Raw genomic sequence first — 23,994 nt, 5'->3', positions numbered from 1 at the left:
CTGTGAAGGCTCAACCCACCAAAACTGTCTAGCCACCTGCTTGTTCTGTCAGAACTTATGCCAGAAATACCCACATAGTCATCCCACATCTCCTTCAAGTTTTTGGTCAATGACCCTCTCAAAGAGGCCTCCCTTACTGCACTATGTAATATCCATACCATATGCTGCTTCTAAGCACATTCATCTTATGTACTTCGCATTGTGCCTACCACATTCCAACCTACTATATGATTTAGTATTTCTTCTTTTATGATTGCTGTGTTTTCCTTAAATATAACCCCAGGAGGGTAGGAGTCTTCCTCCGGGGGTCCCTTTTGTAACCCCAGTGTCTCCCATGGATCTCCAGTAAGGTCTTGAAGCCAAATATTTACTCACTGATAATTTGTTAGAACAGTGAATAAAGACGACACCTCAGCTTCCCTGTATGTTTTTACATTTCTGCCCACATTTTTTTTTTTTCCTTGAAGATCAGCCCTGAGGCAACCACTGCCAATCTTCCTCTTTTTGTTGAGGAAGACTGGCCCTGAGCTAACATCCATGCCCATCTTCCTCCACTTTATATGTGGGACGCCTACCACAGCATGGCTTTTGCCAAGCGGTGCCATGTCTGCACCTGGGATCCGAACTGGCGAACCCCAGGCCGCCGAGAAGCTGAACGTAAAAACTTAATCGCTGCGCCACCAGGCCGGCCCCCCCCCCCTTTTTTTTTTTATTGCGGTAACATTGGATTATAATATTATATAGCTTTCAGATGTACATCGTAATATATTTCAAATTCTGTGTAGATTACATCATGTTCACCACCGGAAAACTACTTAGAGTCCATCACCACACATGTGAGCCTGATCACCCCTTTTGCCCTCCCATCTGCCCACTCTTAATGTCCCCTTTAACTTTCCCTGAACGCTGGTATTGCTTAATGATTTTAAGAATAAAAAATCATATTTTGGAGACAGTCTTGAGAGTGGTGGTTCTAGTCCCATGCTCAGCTTAATTCTATCTTCTCAGACATCCCTGCTGTAAGATCTTCACATTTTTACCATCCCTGAAGACACTTCTGAATCACTACATGGTCATTATTAATACCTTTTGTAATTTGCATTTTACAACTGTTTTTCTCAGATAATATCAATTCCTCATGCTGAGCAGTCCTTGTCATCACAGGGGAAATGGTAACCACTTTCCAGCAATGAGATGAGATCTTGGATTTAAGTTACCCCGTGCATTATCGGGTTCAGAGCACCCTTTTCAGACAGGCTCCACCTGTGAACATTGCAGCCCCTGTGCCATATCAAAATAGCGTATCTTTTGTTGTCCTGTTTTTGAGACTGATGTCAGATTCCCAGAAGGAAGTGACTGTCAGCTATCCAAAAAGAGATAGTAAATGGATAAATGTGTTGCTCACTAAATTGGACACAATAATCTATTATACAGTCAGGGGAGATATTTTCTGTGGTAACTACAGAGATCCACCTTTGTGTTCCTGCTTCAGGATAGCTCAACCTCCCTCTACTATCTTTCCTATCATGGCCCAATCTGGAGTGTTTTTTCTTTTGTCTCTGACCGAACATACAGAGAGTGATAAAACTCGAACACTTCATAGTGTATGGTTTCGAATTGCAACATGGAATGTTTATTAGCTTCTGCTACCAGTGGACACATTTTGTGTCTGATGACTATGAAATGATATGTGCATTGGATCCGTAGCCTCTAGGAGAATATGAATAATTTGTTTAGCCTCTAGAAGCATGCTGAGCTTCACGGGGCCTGAAATTACACATCCTCAAACACTTTGGTGAACAGAAACAGGCAGCACACAACACTCCCCAGAAATCTGAGTTCTGCCCCTTTAAGAAGGGACGAAGACCCTTCTAAGCCCTGGGACCCAGAGATGCCACTTCCCGGGGACCCTCACGGGAAAGTCACCTAAAATTTTCTGCTGGAGGCCCGGTAGGTGACGCTTTACCCGCGGCGTTTGAATCCGTAGGAACTACATTACCCTGTATGCTCTGCGTCTAACTGCTGCCTCGCTGAACCAATGAAGGCTCAGGACAGAGGCGTTTCCGTGCGTGATACTAGCGCGGGGCGGGACTTCCGGCGTCTTCCTCCGGGCGGTCATTTTGGCTGTTCGGGTGTGTTCATCCGGACAGAAGTTCTGATTGGTGGGTCGGGGCCTGGGTGACAAGACTGAGAAGGACTCAGAGGAGTAGTCCCCGTTGTAGAAAAGCGAGTCTGAGGCTCGGCCGCGGTGCCGCCCGAGATGATCCGTACCAGGGTCGGTATGAGAACCGCCGGCCCGCTCCCGGCCCCGCTCCGCCCGCAGGCCCGGATGGCGGCGGCCACGCCGATGGAGCCGGCTGAGGTACGTGCCGCGTCTCCCGGGCCTCGCCGTCCCCAAGCCCCGATGGGCGGTGTCTGCTCACGTCCTTACAGCCCAGGCCTCCGGGTCTAGGACGATGAGGCGCTCGTAGGTGGGGGCCTTTTTCTGACAATGGCTGTGAGTGAACATTCCGCCTCAGCTTCTCCTGTCTCATGTCGCTCTCGGAAGTGTGGCGGCGGGCGGGTGGGAGAGCGTCACAAGCGGGTCACCGGCAGGTGCAGTGGCGGCGGGGGCGGCTGAGCTCGGCGTATTCGGGAAACCTGCGCGCCGTCGTGCCTGCGAGGAACAGAGTTTGAGGCAGAGCACGCTTGGGATAGCAGGCTGAGGGTTCTCCCTGCATTCTTAGGATTCTAGAAGCTCTGCAGACGTTTAAACAAAGGAGGGGGCCTGGCCCCGTGGCCGAGTGGCTAAGTTCGCGCGCTCCGCTTCAGCGGCCTGAGATTTCGCGGGTTCGGATCCTGGACGCGGACGTGGCGCCTCTCATCAGGCCATGTTGAGGCGGCGTCACACATGCCGCAACTAGAGGGACCCACAACTAGAACATCCAACTATCTACTGGGGCGATTTGGGGACAAAATGCAGAAAACAGAAACAAAAACCTGAGGAGGGACACAAACTACATTAGGGTTTTAAAAGTTTCCCGAAGGCTCTTCACTGGAAGAACAGACTGAGGGAGGGTGAAGACGTCGAGGCACGTAGGAGGTTGAATATTGCTCAGGGATACAGAGCTAGGAAGATGAGACGCCGAGGCTGACAGAGATTAGACATGGAGCCCCAGCTCACCGGCCTCAAGGGCCAGGCATGGGTTCACAGGGGCCCGAACCCACTGAACTGACATGGTAGTTTTCATCTACAGTCTGCCTCTTAAAGCCTGGCTGCTGAAGAGCCCATGGAACCTACACAGGTATGTGTAGGGTGGCCCATTCCCTCACTGGCTGCTTCCCCCACCCACATGTTCTCTGTATTGTGGTGTCCTGGACTCCAGGTGCCGTTCCTCCAGACCCTGGGTGTGGGGACCCTGGAGAAACCCCACCAAGCCTAGGGTCCTGAGTCCATACCAGGAACTATATGGAAGTATTTACATTTCTAGAACCTAACATAAACAGGTGTGGAAAGGTTATCCCAGTACCAGGATGTAAAAATACTCAGAGGTAAAGCTGAGCTGGAAGCGTTAAGGAAACCATAGCTCTCCTTTCCTTCAGGTGGGAGCACAGAGCAGGAGGACAGGTTTAAGGGCTGGAATGTCTGCCTGAGAAGTTGGGTATCTATTTTGGAGGTGATGGTAGGTTTGGATCAGAGGAGGGAAATGATCTTGCCCAGGTCTTAACAGGCTCCATCTGGCTGCGCAGTGGAGAACAGATTGTGAGGGAAGAGGAAGGAAAACCAGGGTGGAGGCTACTGCAGTAGTCCAATTGAGGGTTCATGGAGTGGAATGGTGGCTTAGGAGAAGTGGCTGGATTCTGGATATACGTTTATTAAGGGTCAGCTAGATTTCCTAATACGGAGTGGAAGGAAAATGTCTTGGTTTGCTTAGGTTTCTATAACAAAATGCCATAAACTGGGTAACTTATAAACAGCAGAAATTTATTTCTCACAGTTCAAGAGGCTCCAAGTTCAAGATCAGGCTGTCTGGCATGGTCAGGTTCTGTGACTGGTGAGGGCTTGCTTGCTGGTTCGTAGACAGTCATCTTCTCCCTGTGTCCTTACGTGATGGAGAAGAGAGAGAAGCAAGCTCTCTCGTGACTTTCATAGAATACTAATCCCATTCATGGTGGCTCTACCTTTGTGACCTCATCTAATTCTAATTTCTCCCCAAAGGCCCCATCTCGTAATACCATCAGATTGGGGCAGAGAGTTCAACATATGAATTTGTTGGGGGGACACAAACATTCAGTCTATAACAGTAAAGAAGTGAAGCAGAGGATTCAGAGATGACCCTAGGGTTTTGACGTAAGCAACTAGAGGGATGGAAGTTCTGTCAACTGAGATGGAGAAGTCGATAGTAGGAGTAGTTTTCACTGGGGATATCAGGAACTTTGTTATGGCCATTTTAAGGTCTGACATATTTCAAGACCACTGAGTGAAGGCATCAAGTGGACAGCTGGAGACCCAGGTCTGGAAATCTGGGGAGGGGTTCAGGATGGAGACATCCAAAATATTGTAGCTATTGACAATGTCCAGGTGAGGGAGCCGTGAGTTAAATTTAGGAGGGGCAATCTCTAGGCTGTGATGGTAAAGGCATTTTCAGACTGGGAAAGGGAAAGTGGTGGCAGAGGACTAGCCCTCCTGCTTGCATATCTGGTCAGAGGGATTGAGCTACACATACTCAGGTTAGGGAAGTAAGTGACCATGAAAGGAGACTGTGTTGAGGAGAGGGTAGTCTCATAGGTGGTGAAGGTTACCAGGAGACGACTGGACATGAGATGGATGCAGAAACATAGGAGTTGGCAGATTAATAACTCAGTCACTAAAGCTGGTGCATATCCTACTTCAAGGGACTAACATGGATTTTGTGGCAACTTTGGTGGGGCCTGAGGTATTTCATTCAATCTGGAGGATAAGCTGAGGGGCATATATGGTCATCTCTGAGAACCAGTAGGACTGGGGTGGGCAGTCAGTGAGACTGGCCTTTGAATGAGGGGTAAGTTGAAAGAGGGAAGTTCTGACTGCAAAGGGCACAGCAAATGCAGCACAGAAATGGAAAGAGGCCGTGGGTGTCTGAGATTCACAGGTGATTCTGGGTTGTGGAGGTTGTAGCAAGGAACAGAGTTAAGCAGGGAGGCCTCATACCAGGCTTTGGAGCTGCCTCTGGCACTGAGGATCATCAGAGGGTCAATTGGGTCTTTCTTATTTTTTTTTCTGCTGAGGAAGGTTCATCCTGAGCTAACATCTATTGCCAACCTTCTCTATTTTGTATGTGGGTCACTGCCACAGCATGGCTGCCACTGAGTGGTGTAAGTCTGCACCTGGTAACTGACCCCAGGCTGCCAAAGCAGAGCACGTGGAACTGAAACACTAGGCCACATGGCCAGCCCCTCAACTGGGTCCTTTTTTTTTCTAAGGAAGATTAGCCCTGAGCTAACTACTGCCAATCCTCCTCTTTTTGCTGAGGAAGACTGGCCCTGAGCTAACATCCATGCCCATCTTCCTCTACTTTATACGTGGGATGCCTGCCACAGCATGGCTTTTGCCAGGCAGTGCCATGTCCGCACCCAGGATCTGAACCAGCGAACCCCGGGTTGCTGAGAAGTGGAATGTGTGAACTTAACTGCTGTGCCACCAGGCCGGCCCCTAATCATAAGGGTTCTTATATGGCGAAATGATAGGCAGAAAAGGGAAGATGTCAGAGTGATGCAGGGTGAGAAAGACTCAACTAGCCATTGCTGGCTTCGAGATGGAAAGGGGCCATGAGCCTAGGTATGTGGGTGGCCTCTAGGACTGGACAAGGCGAGAAAATGGATTCTTCCTACAGCCTCCAGAAGGGAAGGTGGCCCTGCTCACACCAGTGAGATCCGTTTTAGACTTCTGACTTCCAGAGTTGTAATATAACACATTTGTGTTGTTTAAGCCACTGAGTTTGTGGTAATTATTAGAGCAGCAATAAGAAACTAATACAACCATTTTCACATATTAAAATTATACCCAATTGAAATAGTGCATTTACTGACACACTTAGGGTTGCCAGATTTAGGAAATAAAAATATAGGACACTTAGTGAAATGTGAGTTTTAGATAAATACTGAATTTTTGTTTTTTTAGTATAAATATGTCCCATGCAGTGTACCTTGTAAAATTATTCATTACTCCTCTGAAATTCAAATTAAACTGGGTATCCTATGTTCTGTCAGGCAACTCCAGGTATACTAGAAAGCACACTGGGCACAAAATCTTGTGGGCATCCACACTCTAGCATTATGAGCATGTTTTGCTGGGTGTAGAACTCTGGTTATTCCTTATGATAAAGAAGGGTAAAAACAAACATAGTCATCACTCAGCTGACTGCTGGTAGATAAAATGAAACAACAGATATGAAAGCACACAGAAAAGTGGTCAGATGTGTCCACTTAGCTCCAGGCTATTAAGAGAACCTTGTGAATACCTTGGAAGACATTCTGGGGCCCTGATGCAGTTGTGCAGATGCGCTATGTTGAGTTGGAATAGCCAAATCTTTTATAATGCACAATTCGATGAGCTTTAGGAGTACCCAGAAACACCCCTCCTGTCTGTCCGTTTCCCTGCCCTACCCACCCACACGAAACACATACAAAGACATACAAACACGTGCATAGACACAAAAATATGCGTGCATGACACATGAATACATACAAATGTGGCACTAACACACTTGGCACATGCACTCATGCACGTGTGAACACACACGAGGTTTTAATTCTTCAGGAATCACATCAACATTTTGTAGAGATACCTTTCTGTGATCTAAACTTATCTTGAAGTGGATGTGGAGGAATGGGAACTCTCATATACTTGCTGTTGGCAATGCAAAATGGTACAGCTGGGCCTGGCCCGGTGGCGCAGTGGTTAAGTGCACTTGTTCCGCTTCTCGGTGGCCTGGGGTTCGCTGGTTCAGATCTCAGGTGCGGACATGGCACTGCTTGGCAAGCCATGCTGTGGTAGGCGTCCCACATACAAAGTAGAGGAAGATGGGCACGGGTGTTAGCTCAGGGCCAGTCTTCCTCAGCAAAAAAAGGAGGATTGGCAGCAGATGTTATCTCAGGGCTAATCTTCCTCAAAAAAAAAAAAATTTCTCCTGAGCTTCCTTCCAATCCTTTCCTGGCCACAGCCTTCCCAATCTCGGTCGATGCCAACTTCATTCTTCCACTTGCTGGGGCACACCAAAAGTCTAGATATCATCTTTGTTGCATTCTTTCCCTCACACACACATCCACTCTGATAAGAAATCCAGTTGGCTCTATTCTCAAAATTAATCAGGAGTCTAACCACTTCCCATAAGCATTTCTGCTCTGAGACTGGTCGGAGCCATCATCCTCTCTCATCTGGATTCCTTCAGTGGTTGTTTAACTGGTCTCCCTGCTCCCACTCTTATGCTTCTGCAGACTATTTTCAACTTACCAGACTCTGTGGCTCTTTCAGTGTATGAGTCAGAAAAAGTCAGTTAAATATGCATGCATGACACATGAATACATACAGGTATACTAGAGTATACCTACTCTAGTATACCTTTTGGTTAAATTCTGTAATGGCTACCATTTTTCTAAGAGAAAATTCAACATCTTTATGGGACCCCTGTGGAGCCTCATGTTCCTGTGTGACCTCCTCTCTTAAATATTCCACCTCACTCAGCTGTTTTCGTGTGCATGGGCACCTAGCTTTGCGTGGGACCTGATAGCACGCTAGCTGTTTCTTTTACTTGTATCATACGCCCAGAATATTCACATGGATTATTTCTTCACCTCTTTTCAAGATTTACCTGAACTAATCAATTGTCAATGAGATCTCCCCTTATTAATATATTTAATATTGCATCCCTTCTACCTCCTTCCCCCTAGTTGGGCTCCTTTTTCTCTTAAGGCACTTTTCTCTTATTATATATTGCTTATTTTACTTACTTTAATTATTGTGTAATGTCCATCTTTCTCAACTGTCCAGGTTTTCTGATTCTAAGTTTCATTTCCTGATATGTCTCGTACACTGAAAATAACATATGACATGCTTTGGACGCTTAGTGTGGTTTTGAAGCAACAAGTAAAAGTTTCTCTGTCTTCTTCATGTTTATTCCTAAGATTGACCATTTTTAACTAAGTGGTTCTTTCTTTTCCTTCTCTCTCTTTCAGACTACAATTCTGTAAGGTTTTCCAAAGTAAAAACACATCATATTTAGAAAAGAGAACCCTCAGATTGGCCATAAACAGAGCTAAGCCTTTGCTTAGCTTCCTTCTCTCAGTTCTTAGACTTCAGTGTCCTCATTTCACTGTCATTTTCACCTGATCTTTTTCGGACACCTCATTTATGCTGATACCTGGCATTGTGGCTCATTTCTAAACAATTTGTGTGTGCTTCTAACATTTAGCCGTGATAATACTTTTTAAAAGCTTATAATTTTGGGAGAAATACAAGTTGTCTATGAGGTAGTATCCCCAAATATACTGCATCTTTATCCGTGAATGGTGTCAGATATTGGGATAATATTGGCATAGTATTGGGAATCCATAATCTTCTCCTAATAATAGACATATGTTTGCATAGTGTTGTTGGTTTGTTTGTTTTGCTGAGGAAGATTCCCCCTGGGCTAACATCTGTGCCAGGCTTCCTCTACTTTGTATGTGGGTTGCCACCACAGCATGGCTGCCACCAAGTGGTGTGTGTCCACACCCGGGAACCGAACCTGGGCCGCCAAATCGGAGCACACCAAAGTTAACCACTAGGCCACAGGGCTGGCCCCATGCATAGTCTTTTAATTGAACCTCTTTTTTTTTAGTTTTTCTGGTTTAAAAAATTGTTATTTTAGATAACACCCTGAGTTTGATGATCTGAAATGAAGTGACACCTTGGTGAGAGCTGTGAAATAACAACCCACACAGTTGGATTGTCCCTTCCCCACTTGACACCTCCCCTGGCATGGCTGACTGCACTCTACCTCTCCTAAAATTGAAGGCATTTAATGTTTTTAACCTTGGTAAGGAAAAATGATTGGAAATATAGTAATATTACCTGAACTTGAGAGGTTGTAAGATACAAAATAAGAAAATATGATACATTACAGAATAAAAGGACAGTCTTACAGCAAACAGAAAACAAAACTCAGCATGTTTTTTAATATAAAGTCTTTTATAAATAATATTACAGGATTTTTTTTTTAAATATCTAGAAAAATGAGGAGGGTATTATAAAAAACCACAAGTCCCCATCACACAGCCTAAACCATTTCATCTAAACTCCCTACTCCATCTCCCCCAGCAACTGCTTCAGTTAAGGCAAACTCCAGAAGTCCTAGCACTGCCTTCCTAAATACTTCAGTGAGTGTCCCTAACAGGCAAGGACTTTTTTGTTTAACTTAATTGCAGTATCTTGATCATACGTAAATATAAACAATAGTTCCTGCATATTATGTAATACCAAAACAGATGTAGTATTCAAATTTTCCTGCGTTTATTAAATAATTTGACAGGTCTGTTTAAAGAAACAGGAAATCCGGCTGGCCCTGTGGCCAAGTGGTTAAGTTTGTGCACTCTGCTTCAGCAGCCCCAGATTTCACGGGTTTGGCTCCTGGGTATGGACATGGCATCACTCGTCAGGCCGTGCTGAGGCAGCGTCCCACGTGTCACAACTAAAAGGACCTACAACTAAAATATACAACTATGTACTGGGGGTGCTTTGGGGAGAAGGAAAAATTTTTTTAAAAATCTTAAACAGGAAATCATTTCTTACCACATTTTATATATCTTGATTTTTATTATATTCTATGGAGAACTCCCTCGTATATACTAATTTTGATTGTTTGAAAGAGAACCACATTGAATTTTCTGATGTTCTGATTTGACGTAGTGCCTTCTCATGATGTCTTTGATCATGCCCTCCTATGCCTTGTATCCTCGCAAAAAGGTAGTTATTTTAGAGATCAGATCAGATTCAGAATTATTCATATGTGGCTATGTCTACTTTTTGTATCACTTTATAAAGCACATGATATCTTATTTTTCTCTTTTTGTGAGATTGTGATCAGTGTAGTCATATTGACTATACCTGAATCCCTCTGTCACCTAAGGGGTTTGGCAGCCATTGACAATTACTGCCTGTACCCTCAGTATAGGTGATGGTCCAGGTCTACCTTCCCTTTTCTTTTCTTTTTCTTTTATTTATTTATTTATTTTAAAGATTTTTTTTTTCCTTTTTCTCCCAAAGGTCCCTAGTACATAGTTGTGTATTTTTAGTTGTGAGTCCTTCCAGTTGTGGCGTGTGGGACGCCGCCTCAGCACGGTCTGATGAGCGATGCCGTGTCCTCACCCAGCCCAGGATTCCAACCGGTGAAACCCTGGGCTGCTGAAGCAGAGCACACGAACTTAACCACTCGACCACAGGGCTAGCCCCCCCTTTTCTTTTATTAGGTGGAACACTTTCTTTACAAAGAAGAAAGTTACTAAAGGAAAAGTTCAGGTAAAAGAAGATACACAAAAATATTTTGATTCTTTTATTTATCCTTTCTCAGTGTGATGGTTTGATCCTTTGCTGTTTTCCAAATGTGAGGATATTTTTCTTTTAGTAATAGTAAACATAGAATTTTAAAAATTTTATATTTTTGTCCATTGTAAGTATTAGTTTGATGCAGAAAATATCTCCTACTTAACCATTGGGAATTGTTCACATTAGCTCTTATGTCCTGTTCACATGATACCAGTGGCCTTTGATAACTCCCTTGCTTTCTTGTACAGTGAGGTGTCTGGGCTTATTTTCTGTTCCTCCTGCCCTAGACGTGGGTTCAGCCAATTCCTCAAGACTCCTTATTTTCTTTAAGTTAAAATGATGTTTGGGGAAAATAGACAGATATGCAAAGATGTATCAGTAGATAAAGGCATAGACAGCTGTAGAGATATATAGACTTAGATATATAAATATAATTAAAAATTAAACCATTTTTCTCAATAATGTTAGTGAAACGTTTTACATCATTCAGTTATTTATTAGTGTAGAAATAGAGTGAAATTATTGAATTTAAAATTAGATAGAAATAATTTCTCTTTGTTTGGCTAAGGCCTAAGATTTGATACGCAATTATATTTTTATTTTATTTTTAGCTTTTTACTTTGAAATAATTATAGGCTCACAGGAAGTTACATAAATAGTATGAAAGTCCCATGTTCCTTTCACTCAGCTTCCCCAAATGGTGGGTGACATTTTATGTAACTGTAGTATAACATCAAAACCAGAAATTGACATTGGTACATCATTGTTAATTGGACTACAGACCTTATTCACTTTTCACCATTTTTAATGTGTGTGGGTGTAATTCTCCCAAATTCTTGCCATATATAGATTCACATTATCACCACTGCAGTTAAGATACAGAACTGGTCTTTCACCACAAAGAGTTCTCTCATGCTGTGTTTAAAGTGTATTCACACCAGCCCCACACCCCACTCTTGTCCCCGTCCTCTGGAAACCACTAATCCATTCTCTATCTCTGTAGTATTGTGATTTTTGAAGAAGGTGTATAAATGGAATGGCATACTACAGTATGTAGCTTTTTGGTATTTCTTTACTAAACATAATGGGCTTAAGGTCTGTTCAGAGTATTGCATGTATCAGTAGTTCCTTCCTTTTTACTGCTGAGTAGCACTCCATGGTATGGATATACCAGAATTTGTTCAATTATTCATCCATTGAAGGACATTTGGGTTGTTCCTAGTATTTCACTATAATGAATAAAGATGCTATGAACATTCATATATGAAAATAAGCTTTCATTTCTCTGAGATAATTGCCCCAAGAGTTTTTATTTCATTTTTGTGAATTGTATTTTAAAATGTTTCATGGGCCGGCCCCGTGGCCATGTATTTAAGTTCGCACGCTCCACATTAGCGGCCCAGGGTTTCATCAGTTTGCATCCTGGGCGTAGACATGGCACCACTTATCAGGCCATGCTGAGGCGGCATCCCACACGGCACAACTAGAAGGACCTACAACTAGAATATACAACTATGTACTGGGGGGCTTTGGGGAGAAGAAGAAGAAGGAAAAGAAAAAGATTGGCAACAGATGTTAGCCCCGGTGCCAATCTTTAAAAACAAAACAAAACAAAAACAGCAAAATGTACACTTAAAGGAATCTGTCTTTAATCCTGTCTCTTCCACGTTTTTCCCTCTCTCTTAATAGATACCATTTTTATAAGGTTTTAAAAACTTAAGTATTTAATATAAGCACGTACACATATATAAACACACAAATAAATTAATTTTCTTCCTATTTTTAGGAAAAAAGAGCTATCTACATATGATATTCTGATACTTTTTTATAATGCATGATTATGACCTGAAAGTTAAACAGTAGAGAAAATTTATTGCTTGTGTCCACAACTATCTAATGCTTATTCTATCTCCCATTGATAGATTTTAGGTTGATTCTTATCTTTGTTATTACAAAACAATCTACACAAAATAGCTTTGTAATTATGAAAGACTTGCTCTTAAAATTATTATTAAATTGAAACCATTTATGTGAGTGAAGAAATTTTCTGGTCTAATGATAATGACCTAATAATCTTTCTTTGTCGTTGGAGTCCTCTGATTCAAATAAAATCAGCCTCTAACATACACTCTAAATTGATGAAGTAGTTTCTACTAACTTAAGTTTGAATATTATCTTCCTTACTCAGACTAGGGTTGAGATTCTTGGAACTTTCTCCACTCTTCTGTTTATAAGTTTATGACTTAACTTTGTAATTCAAAATGGGGCATGTGTTGAGACCCACAGAGGTGGGTCAGTTGGTCTTTGCTAACAAGTTGGTTCTTTCCCTAAAGAAATCATCTACCAATGGCAAGTTTTTGAATGAATGATCCTGGATGTAAACTTGTCTTCTGTTTACACAGAATGGGCATGAGGCTTGCCCTCAGCTTGACTTGCCTCCTGAGCTGTTTCCAGACCATTAAGCTTTGTCCCGCTACCTCTCTGGATGAAACTCAAATTTGATTCCCAGAATACATTGGCTTCACTATTTCCTCTGCTGGATCCTGAAACTCTTTAGTATATATCAATATTACTATGAGAGTGACAGTTTTGTTGAGGAGCAGAAACATAAGTGTGGGAGAAAATATATGCATATTTTCCTGGGATATTCCAGACAGATTAAAAGACTTAGAAAATATAGTCAGCATCTGTGATACAGATACAATGTGTTTGAGCCTCATGGTCTGGCTAACGGCTCCACTGTCTTTGTTCTTTGCAGATACAAGCAGTGAGTCCAATACATTCTCAGCAATAGACTTTCTTCCGGAGCCACATGCACCATCCTGATCCTGGTGAGCATGTTTGGCTCCTTTTACTTACTCACTTCTGTTTTGTCCTTTCTGATAGCCCTGATTGTGAACCCAAGCCACTGGCTGATGAACACCTTTCTTGACTTGTGTCTTCATGTTTCTCAGCATTTCATTCCTTTGTGCTCATTAATGACAGCTGTGTCTCTCAGTTCTGCTTTGCCTGCTGGGCAAGGAAAACATCTTTTCCCAAATGTAGCCTCTGGGCTCTACGTTCCCTCCAGGACATTCTATCATGTGTCTAATAAATTTGTCATCTCAAACTATGCCAGTTAATCTGCCAGGAATTTTGCATTCAGTATTAACAATTCTAATAACCCTGCCCTCACAGTATAGTCATGAGTTGCTTAATGACGGGGATACATTCTGAGAAATGTGTCGTTAGGTGATTTCGTCATTGTGTGCACATCGTGAGTGTACTTACACAAACCTAGGTGGTATAGCCTAGTACACACTTAGTCTATATGGGACTAATCTTTTGGGGACCACCATCTTATATGTGGTGCATGACTGTAGTTGTAGGATACAAAGAAACCATTGTGTGAATAATTATTCAAAGATGATGCTCCAAAATTGTGTAATGTTATTTCACAGAATTTCATGAAAATGTAATGTACAGCTTTTTCAGGTTTGGGGGGTTTGACAGTAGAAATTCAATGCTGATTTGAATTTTAAGCTAACACTCAAAATGTTTATCTTGTAAATATAGGTGGGTAAAGAATGTCTCAGTGAACAGGAGATGAACTGGGGATATTCTGACTTGGGAAGATGGGAAGATTCATGTAGACTTCAATTAATATAAATGTTGTTAAAAAACAAAATTCAACTGAGTAAATTTAGGCAGCATCCCATCTAGCATGTATCTAATGTGTTAACTCTTTACAGGCTTTACGTCAGCGCTCAGTGGCTTCCCTAGATGGTCCTTTGAATAGGGCTTCATTACCTGGAAATACTGAACCAGTTAATTTTTTCCACAAGAAAAGTATAAGCTTTAAAATGTTTTCTAGGGGCCGGCTCTGTGGCCGAGTGGTTAAGTTCCCGCGCTCCGCTGCAGCAGCCCAGGGTTCAGATCCTGGGCGCAGACATGGCACCACTCATCAGGCCATGTTGAGGCGGCGTCCCACATCCCACAACTAGAAGGACCTGCAACTAAGATATACAACTATGCACGGGGGGTTTGGGAAGATAAAAGCAGAAAAAAAAAAAAAGAAGAAGAAGAAGATTGGCAACAGTTGTTAGCTCAGGTGCCAATCTTAAAAATAAATAAATAAAATAAAATGTTTTCTAATTCAAGATCCCAAAAGTTATCCTTGGCATACCTATTGTATATTTTCAAGAATGCACATATTTTGGAAATGTTCTTTGTGCTTATAATCATGCAGTGGTTTGTGTGCACATGCAGCATGCAGGCAGGCATGCATTTATGGGTAGGACTTGTCCTTTCCAGGTACCTCAACTTACATGGTTTTGCCGAGCAACTCATAGCATCTTTCATACCAAATGATTTGTATACATTCAGATTAGCAAATCACCATCACAAAATAATTTTCATGGAGAGTGGGTATGATCTTTGGCAACTCAATTCAGGAGTAAATTCCTCAGAACATCCTTAAAGATTCTATATCTTCATCTACTTTAACTCACTAAATATTTAGATAAAGTATACATATATAGAGAGTAGTTTTATTCATTGCTTTAGATCAAACCCACTCAGTAAGTCAGAATTACCTCGGTACAGGAATGAGCACACATTCACAGTGCTCCAGTCTTTCTGTTCTCTATTCTCAGTCCTTGTGTCAGTATCTCCTTACGCTATCTTTTAGTGAATTCTACATCAACACAAATAATAAAAATAGAAAAAGGCTCAGCTTCAAAAGCCATGTAGGCTAATGAACACAATTGGTGTCAGTCTACGTGACTATATAATGTCTATATGAATGTAAGTCAGCTGATATAAAATTTGGGAGAATTTGGTTTGGAGCTTAATGTTTTTAACCCATATCTGTTAAGAACCCAAAACTTAGGCAGAAAGTAGTAAAGAATCCAAAAATTTGCCAAAGTGTAAAGAAAGTTGTGCATTAAGAATTAGTTTTTGAAACCTTTAGAATTGCTTTCATTTTCTTCAAGTGTAGGTTCTGGTTGTGAATCTGTAACAGGGTCTGACTCATACTCCTGTAAATGACTGTGAAACTGGACAAAACAAGAAGCAAGTGCTTTCAGATGTTGGAAAAAACACTGGGCTGTGACCCTTCAGAGAATGAAAGCATAGCAGGTGAGGTTGCATTCTTCCCAATTTTCTGCAGAGGTCTTTTTTATCTTGTCCCTGATCACTATACTGAAACTCACAAACTCTTCAGGCTCCGGGAGTGAATGATGTGCACAAGAAGAGCACTACGGCTAAGGTTTATTAGCTTTCAGCTGCAGTGGACAGTGTGTGAGTGACTCTACGGAACGTTATGTCCACTTGAATGTGTAACCTTTGGGGGCGTCTGAAATAATATTTTTAGCCTCTGGAGCATGCTAAACTTTATGGAGTCTGAAATAATGTCTCTAAATACTTAAGTGATCAGTTGCAGGCAAGTCCGCAGGAATCTGGACACGGCCCCTTTAAGAAGGAACGACGCCCTTCCTCCGCCCTCGGAGCCAGGACACCATTTCCCAGCGCCCCCTGCGGTGCTGCTCCGCCTTCGTTCCATGAGGTTCCAATGTGGCGCTCTTTTTCGAGGCCTTTGGACGTGTGAGGACTACATTGCCCAGAGGATCCTGCGCCGAGCGACGTCAGCGTGGAGCCAATGAAGGCTCAGGAGAGGGGCGCTTCCGTGTGTGCCATCACAGCGGGGCGGGACTTCCGGCGTCCCCCTCGTGGCGGTCGTTTTGGCTCCTCTCAGGTGTTTCGCACTCGGAGGCTCCGGGGCTTTGTATCTGCACCGAGGTGACAGGAGCGAGAAGGTGCGACAGGAGTCGTCGTCTCTGCCGCGCACAGGCGGGTGTGAAGCGCCGGGCTGCAGCGACTCTGCCTTCAGGTCTCGGCAGGGCGGCGCCCGGGTCTTCTCCACCCGCTCCGCCCCCGAGGCCGATGGCGGCGGCCGCGCGGAGGGAGCCGGCTCAGGTGAGCGCTCGGCTCCGGGCCGCCCCGCCCGCAGCGCAGCCCGAGCTCCAGCCCTCGGGCGGGCGCTGCTCCCGGGCCTGCAGCCCAGGCCCCGGGGCCGGGCCGGGGAGGCGCTCGTGGGGCCTGTGGCTGCGGGCGGGGGCCGGGCTGCGGGCGAGGGGGCCGGGCGGAGGGTGCGGCGGGACCCCGGGTCGGCGTTGTGTCCGCAGGGAGCAGTGTGAGGAGGGGTGTCTCTTGGACCGGGAGCTGGGAGGGTTGTGAACAGAGAGAGACACGGTGCGTGTTAGGGTTTAAAACGTTCTCCAGGAGCTGCTCGGAGAGAACAGACTAGAGAGGGTATGATGGTAGTGAGATTAAGTCCTTGTAGGGGTCACACAGTTGGTAAGAGCCAACACTGAGGACTGAATGCCAAAGTTTAGATAGCCCGAGGCCTCTTGCCTCCGAGGGTGGGTTGGGCAGAGGTACAGTGGGGACCAGAGCCCACTGAGCCCCACCGTGGCTGCCTGCCTCTACTGACCTCTGCCCGCTGGCTCCCATGACTGTCGAAGCACTTTGGAACCTGCACAAAATAGGGTGAGGATGCCCGACATCTTCACTGGTCCTGACATGTCAGTATAGCGTCCGAGCTTGTGATGTTTTGGGATTCTTCACCTGCCATTCTCTCAGTCTTTATGTCTAGGACCCTGGAAGAACGTTCAACGCAGCCTGGGGCTTATATAGAGGTGGTCCCAACTCTGGTAGTCAGTAAAACGAGGTTGTCATGGATACTGGTACCAGTATGTGCAAAATGGTGAAGGTGAGGCTGAATTGGAAGTATTCAAGGAAGTGTAAGTCTCCTTTCCCATCTTGTAGGTCTTTTTTCTTTCTGATGGGAACAGAGAGCAGGGAGGCAGACCTGCAGTGTCTCCATAGGAAGTTGGGGCTTTTTTTTTTGAAGGTGGTAGAAGCAAAGGGAAGTTTGGATGATAAGATGGAGGTGGTCTTACTTATCCCTTAACCTGTTCTATTCAGCTGCAGAGGAAACAAACTGGGAGGGTAGGGAGGAGGCTACCACAATAGACTAGGTGAGGTGGATGTAAACTGTGGCCATGGAGGTGGGAGAAGTTGGTGGATCGTAGATTCATTATTTTAGGTTGCATCAGTCAGATTTTTAATGTAGAGAGTGAGGAAGAGAAGGGGAGGAGTCAGGGATGACCCCCTCCCCGCCCTCAAGGTTTTTGTCTTAGCAGCTGGAGGCATGGGAGTTCCATTAACTGGCTGAAGAAGTCAGCAGTGGGAGTAATTTTTATTGAGGATGTCAGGGGTTTTGTTTTGGACCCAGTTAAGAGTCTGGCATGTTTCGGAAAACTGAATGGAGGCTTCAAATGGATAGAAGCATATAAAGGTCTCGCTATTTGAGGAGATGTACAGCGTTAGACATATTCAGGTGGTGGCTACTATGTGGTCATAGTGGAGCTTTGGGTCACATTTAGGAAGAGAAATTCAGGCCATAATCGTTATGTTAACAGGCAGGAAGAAGAGGATGGGTACCAAGTCTGGATCTCTTTCTTGGGCACCTGGGTGGAGGAAGTGGCCTCTCAAACACAAGTGAGGGAAAAAAGTGGCCATAACATGGGGAGAGGAGAAAAGGATAATCTGGCACGTGGCTGAAGCTTCCAAGGGAAGAATGGACATGAGATGAATGTAGAAGCCTAGGAGTAGCCGAGGCAAGGTGACCCTGAGGCTGGGGCTGCTGCTCATTCACCATTCTTGACTCAGCACAATTTTATGGTGACTTTTCATGGAGCCTGGGGTGTTGCAGTGAGGCTAGTAGATGAGCTTAGGTGCAAATATGGCCATCTGTGAGTAAGCCTGGTATTACAGGCTGAATTGTGTTCCCCTAAAATTTATGTGTTGAAGTTCTAATTTCCAGGACCTCGGAATAGAATTGTATTTGGAGATGGGGTCTTTAAAGAGGTAATTAAGTTAAAATGAGGTTATCATATGGGGTCTAATCCAGTTGTCTTTATAAGAACAAGAAATTTGGACACAGACACAGAATATGCAAAAGAAAGTAATCCTGTCCATGCTTTGATCATGGTACTTTAGTTTCTGGAACTGTCAGAAAATAAATTTTTGTTGAAGCTGCCCAGTATGGTACTTTGTTATGGTTGCTCTAACCATTGATTACAGCTGAGGAGTAGGGCAACTAGGGTTGGGCTTTGAATAAGGGTAGGTGAAAAGAAAAGAGCTGTGACTGGTGAGGGGACCTCAAGTACAGCACAAAGTGGGAGGAGGACCAGGAGTATGTAAGATCCAAGACAGGCAGGCCAGCCTTCACAGTGGATTTGAGGCTGTCCCAGGAAGTGGAATCCAACAGAGGTCTGGGGTCAAACTGTCTGTCTGTCTGACTTTGCCAGGTACTCTTGGTACCATACAATGAGTAATGTGGGGGTGTGGTTGGGGGTGCACGGACGCAAGAAAGGTGTGCACATGGAAAGGGAGCAGGAGCTGAGGGCCCCAGGGCCTTGATATTAGGGACTCCAGAGTGAAGGGTGAGACCACATTTGATTGTACTTAGGAGGATTGCCTGGCTTGGGGCTCGTCAGGCCCTGGAGGCCAGGCCCTGAACCTAAATTGTATCTCTCTGCCACCTGCCTGTTATTACTGAGGGCTAGCCCCAGTGATGAATGGGACAATGAAGAGAGAGTAACATCAGTGGCACCAGGGCCCACTACCACCTCTGAGTTGGGGAGCTTGGGAGGAGGATGAACATGGGGTTAGATGCGTGGGGGGTGGATTGTAGGTCTTTGGAGAGGGGCTGTTTGTGGTTTCATATCTCCCATTCATGGCAGGGCAGTGTGACCTTTGAAGACGTGGTTGTATACTTCTCCTGGGAGGAGTGGGGTCTCCTTGATGAGACTCAGAGATGCCTCTACCACGATGTGATGCTGGAGAACTTTGCCCTTGTGACCTCACTGGGTAAGGCCCTCCCTCTCCTCCAGTGCACTGAGCTAGACTCTGTTGTTTTGCTTTTCTCCAGGGGCTGTGCTTTTCTCACATTTGGACTATGGTGCCGCCTCCTTTCCCAGTTCCCTGGCTAGTTGCTGGGGTCAGCAGGGCTGGCTGAGCAACTGCTGCCTTCTCAAACCTGCAGCCCCCAAAAGGCTGCCTTGAAGCTTTGCAGGGAAGCATTCAGGGTCAGGAGTCTTTCAGGGAGCCTGATGGATCACCTGACTTGCCCTCTCCCTAGTACCTCTCCCCAGGATTTTCTCCCTCTTTCCAACAGACCCTTCCTCCTCTCTGGGCCAGCGGTTGCCATTAGTGAGCTGTTCACTATCTTTGGGGACTGTGGGCTGTTTTTTATTTAGTTTTGTTTCCTGTTGTTTGTCACGTGCACAATTGCTCTGAGCCAGTACTAGTCCCTCACCTGTTGTGTCATTGCCTTGGGACTTACATCATCCAGGTCCTCTGGGTTGTCTAACTGGGATTTAGGAAGAAGAGTCCTGAGTGCTTCACAGGATAAGCTCAGAGGAGGCCTGACCCTGGTGACTGGCAGCTGTGGGAGGGCCTGACATCTGGGCTGTGTTCACATCAAACCAGGAACATGTTCTGTGTCCATCAGTGTGTTGACACCAATGCCAGTGACCACACCTTACTTCTACCTTTCCTTGCTCCTTCTTGACTGACTTCTGGTCCCTGGCTGCCCCTTCCTTTTTTCCTCTATACATCAGCTTTTCTCTACTTTTCCCTCTGCAGTGTTCTCCAGTGTCAGGTCACACGTATACTTAGTGTTTGAACACCGTCTAGTCAGTTCCACCAAGATTTTCCTGACACTGGCCACAAAATTCCACACAGCACTCGTGTGTCACCAGCAGCCAAGGCCCTGTTGAAGGCCATTAGCAGAGGAGTGAATTGGACTTGCTTTTTCCTGTGCTGCACCCCATCCTTACATCCTTCATCTTTTGAGGCCTCCCTCATTCTTGTGACTTTTTAGAGTTCTAGTACTGCAGACTAGCCCCTTCATCATGAACCTGATCCCACCATCCTTACGTAGAAAACATTCCCCTGGGCTCGTTCATTGGTGTTCTGACACATTTGTGGTGGAGCTGCCCCCTCCCACCACAGACAGCATGCACTTCACCAGCATTTCTGTGCTTTCAGGTTGTTGGTATGGAATGGAGGATGAGGAGGCCCCTTCTATGCAGAGTGTTTCTGTGGAACAGATGTCACTGGGCAAGACTCCAAATTTAGGTCCACCCATTCAGAAGACTCACCCCTGTGAGAAATGTGTCCTGGTTGGGGGAGAGATTTTGTACCTGGCTGAGTACCAAGGATCACATCTTGGGCAGAAATCATACACCTGTGAGGCATGTGGAAAACAATTCTGGTTCAGTCCAAACGTCCACCAGCACCAAAAGCAAACTGAAGAGAAGCCATTCAGACGGGAGATGGACAAGGCCTCATTTATGACGAGCTGTAAAATCCACGTGTCAGGGAAGCCCTGTACTTGTGGGGAAGTTGGGAAGGACTTCCTAGCTATGTTGAGTCTTCTCCAGCATCAGGCCACTCTCAAAGAGGCAAAGCCACATGGCAGTCTCAAGTGTGGGGAGGCCTTTCATAGTGAAAAAGGTCATTACAAGTATAGTGAAGATGGGAAATCAGTCAGCTACGAATATAAACTTTTTCAGCATCAGCAAATTCACACTAGAGAAAGTTACAACTGTGACAACCCCTTTAACCAAAGCTCCATCCTCAGTGATTGCCAGAGAGTTACAGGAGCAAAGTCTCACCAGTGCAGCGAATGTGGGAAATCCTTTAGCCAAAGCTACAGCCTCATTCAACACTACAGAATTCACACTGGAGCAAGGCCTTATAAATGCAGTGAATGCGGAAAAGCCTTCAGCTACAAGTTCAGACTTGTTCAGCACCTGCAGATTCACACTAGAGTGAAGCCTTATGAATGTGGTGAATGTAGGAAATCCTTTAGCTACAGCTCTACTCTCATTAAACACCAGAGAGTGCACACTGGAGCCAGGCCTTATAAGTGTGGCGAGTGTGGGAATTCATTTAGCCAAAGCTCCAACCTCATTCAACACCAGAAAATTCACAGTGGAGCAAGGCCTTATAAATGCAGCGAATGTGGAAAAGCCTTCAGCTACAAATGCAAACTTGTTCAGCACCTGCGAATTCACACTGGAGAGAGGCCTTATGAATGTGGTGACTGTGGGAAATCCTTTAGCCACAGGTCCACTCTAAATCAACACCGGAGAATTCACACTGGAGCCAGACCGTATAAGTGTGATGAGTGTGAAAAATCCTTTAGCCAAAAGTCCAACCTCATTCAGCACTGGAGAGTTCACACGGGAGAAAGGCCTTATGAGTGTGGGGAATGTGGGAAATCCTTTAGCCAAAGCTCCCACATCATTCAACACAGAAAACTTCACACCAGATAACCTCATGAATGCAACAGCTGTGGGAAAATCTTTAGCCAATGGCCTGTTGTATTTCAGTGTGAAACTTCACAACCCAGCGACACTTCCTTCTGTGCAGCAAACTTGGGGAAGCCTTCATCTAAAGATCTAAACCTCCTTTTGCCACAGCAAGTCTACATGGGAGAAAGGCCTTTGACCTGCAGGGAACGTGGTATTTCTTTGTTCAGTGTAACAGAACTAGAGAGTCTTTGTGAGGAGTTGTCTGCCTGAAGTCGAACCTCATACATCTGAGCATCCACAGTGGGGAGATTCCCTGTAGTTCTAGGTTTGTGGGAAGCTTTTAGGAGCCTTATTGCATATTCTTCCCTGCCGGTTCCCTGCCAGTTTCTGTGGTAGAAACCATCTCCCCTCTACCACTTGGAGTTCCACACAGTGTGCATCACTCACCCCAATGTGCTCAGGGAAGGCAAATGTCTCTGTTTTCTTTCCCATTCCCTGGAGAACATTATAAGTGTTCTATGGGGCCTCATTCTCTCCTCTCTTGACTAATTAGGTCATGATCCTGACCCAGTTTTGGCCAATATCAGTCTGGGTAATGCTGGCGGCTTATGGGTTAAAAAGAGTCCAGTTCTGGTCCAACTTGCATTGCTGCAAAAGGCCACCTAGGAAAGACTACAGGGCTTTGTGGTCCTAATTTATGTCATGGATGCCAGGATTTTTGTGGGCCCAGAGGTCACCTGGAGAAGGGTATTTTTGTTATGACAACCTCTAGTGTTGCCATGAGAAGTAGAATTTGGTTCTTTGTTCCCAGGGATGTCACATAATGTCGAGCACTATTGGGGAAGCTGTCCCCCAGGTACTGCAAAGGAATTGTGTGCCTTCATGTCTAAAGTTTGGTTTTTCTGATGTCGCTGGTTGTAAGACTACAGGGGCCAGGCTGAAACCAGTTTGTCCAGAAACACTGGATGTGATTGATTAATATGCACTGGAGGAGACTGCAGAGAGAGGATGCAACTCTTCTAAAGGTGCATCCGGATACAAGATGTTCCCGTGACTGTGGCTACGTGGGATGACTGTGTAGTACACTCTATACCTGTGTCCTTCCTGTAGATGAGGCCATTGTCAGAGCAACAAAGCTTTGTTTATTCTAGCCTCTCAACCGGTCATCTCAAGGATATTGCATAGACAAGAAAATGAGAGTAGACAGAAGGGAGATCCTATAGCCCAGGGATGTGGTTTTTGTGACCTAGCAGCTCTTCCTGCTGACCCAGATAGAAATGATCTTTGCCAGTATCTTCAGCCACTGATGCAGGGCTCCCCTTCTCGAGGCACGAAGAGAAAGGTTGAGTCAATGCAGAGTTTCTAAACCTCTGGTTATGAGAAAAAGTAGGAGATCTAGACTTAAATTTGAATGGTTTTTTATAAAGCTTTATTGAGGTGTAACTGATGTGCTATAAGCTGCACATATTTACACTGTACAGTGTGATTAGTTTGATGTAAGTGTACACTCATGAGGCCATCCAAATCATGATAATGGACATATCTGCACCTCTCAGAGTTACCTGGGCCCTTTTTTAATCTCTCCCTCTGCCTTCGTGGCAACTGTTGATTTACGTTCTTTCACGGAAAATTTGTATTTTACAGAATTTTATATGATTGGAATCATAAAATGCTTTCTTAAGTTTTGATTTCCCTCCTGCATAATTATTTTGAAATTCATAAATGTCGCTTATGTGAATAATTTGTTATTGCTGGGTACTATTTTCCTGTATGGATGTAACATGTTTTGTTTACCCATTTCTCTGTTAACAGACAATGGCTTGTTTCCAGTTTGGGGCTATAATAAAGTTTCATATGTCTGCACAAGTGGAAAGGAATGTGTGCTGAAGGCCTATGAACCTTTCTTCCATGTTCCGTCATTGTATGGCTATTCTTGTTTCATCTCCCCTCCCCCATATCAGTGGATTATTTTATTTAGAAAAGTGGTTAAATTTATAGTATGTTTAGGAATTTCATGTATGGAGAAAGAGGAACTTAAAATTTAGGGAGTATATGGATTACATATAACATGCATCAGAGTATGTG

At 44.6% G+C, this 23,994-nt stretch overlaps 1 protein-coding gene across 1 annotated transcript; it reads left to right on the top strand.

Annotated features, from left to right (window-relative positions):
* Nucleotides 1-16,768: 16,768 nt before the first annotated feature.
* LOC124249668 (zinc finger protein 211-like) lies at nucleotides 16,769-23,775 on the top strand. Its single transcript, XM_046680866.1, has 2 exons — nucleotides 16,769-19,456; nucleotides 20,639-23,775. The coding sequence occupies exons 1-2, from the start codon at nucleotides 19,243-19,245 to the stop codon at nucleotides 21,928-21,930; spliced, it is 1,506 nt and encodes a 501-aa protein (XP_046536822.1). The 5' UTR covers nucleotides 16,769-19,242; the 3' UTR covers nucleotides 21,931-23,775.
* Nucleotides 23,776-23,994: the final 219 nt, after the last annotated feature.

The sequence above is a fragment of the Equus quagga genome, chromosome 13 (genome assembly GCF_021613505.1).
Source record: "Equus quagga isolate Etosha38 chromosome 13, UCLA_HA_Equagga_1.0, whole genome shotgun sequence".
NCBI lineage: Eukaryota > Metazoa > Chordata > Mammalia > Perissodactyla > Equidae > Equus > Equus quagga.
Note: the sequence above shows the minus strand (reverse complement) of the source record. Positions and strands in the feature narration are given on the sequence as shown.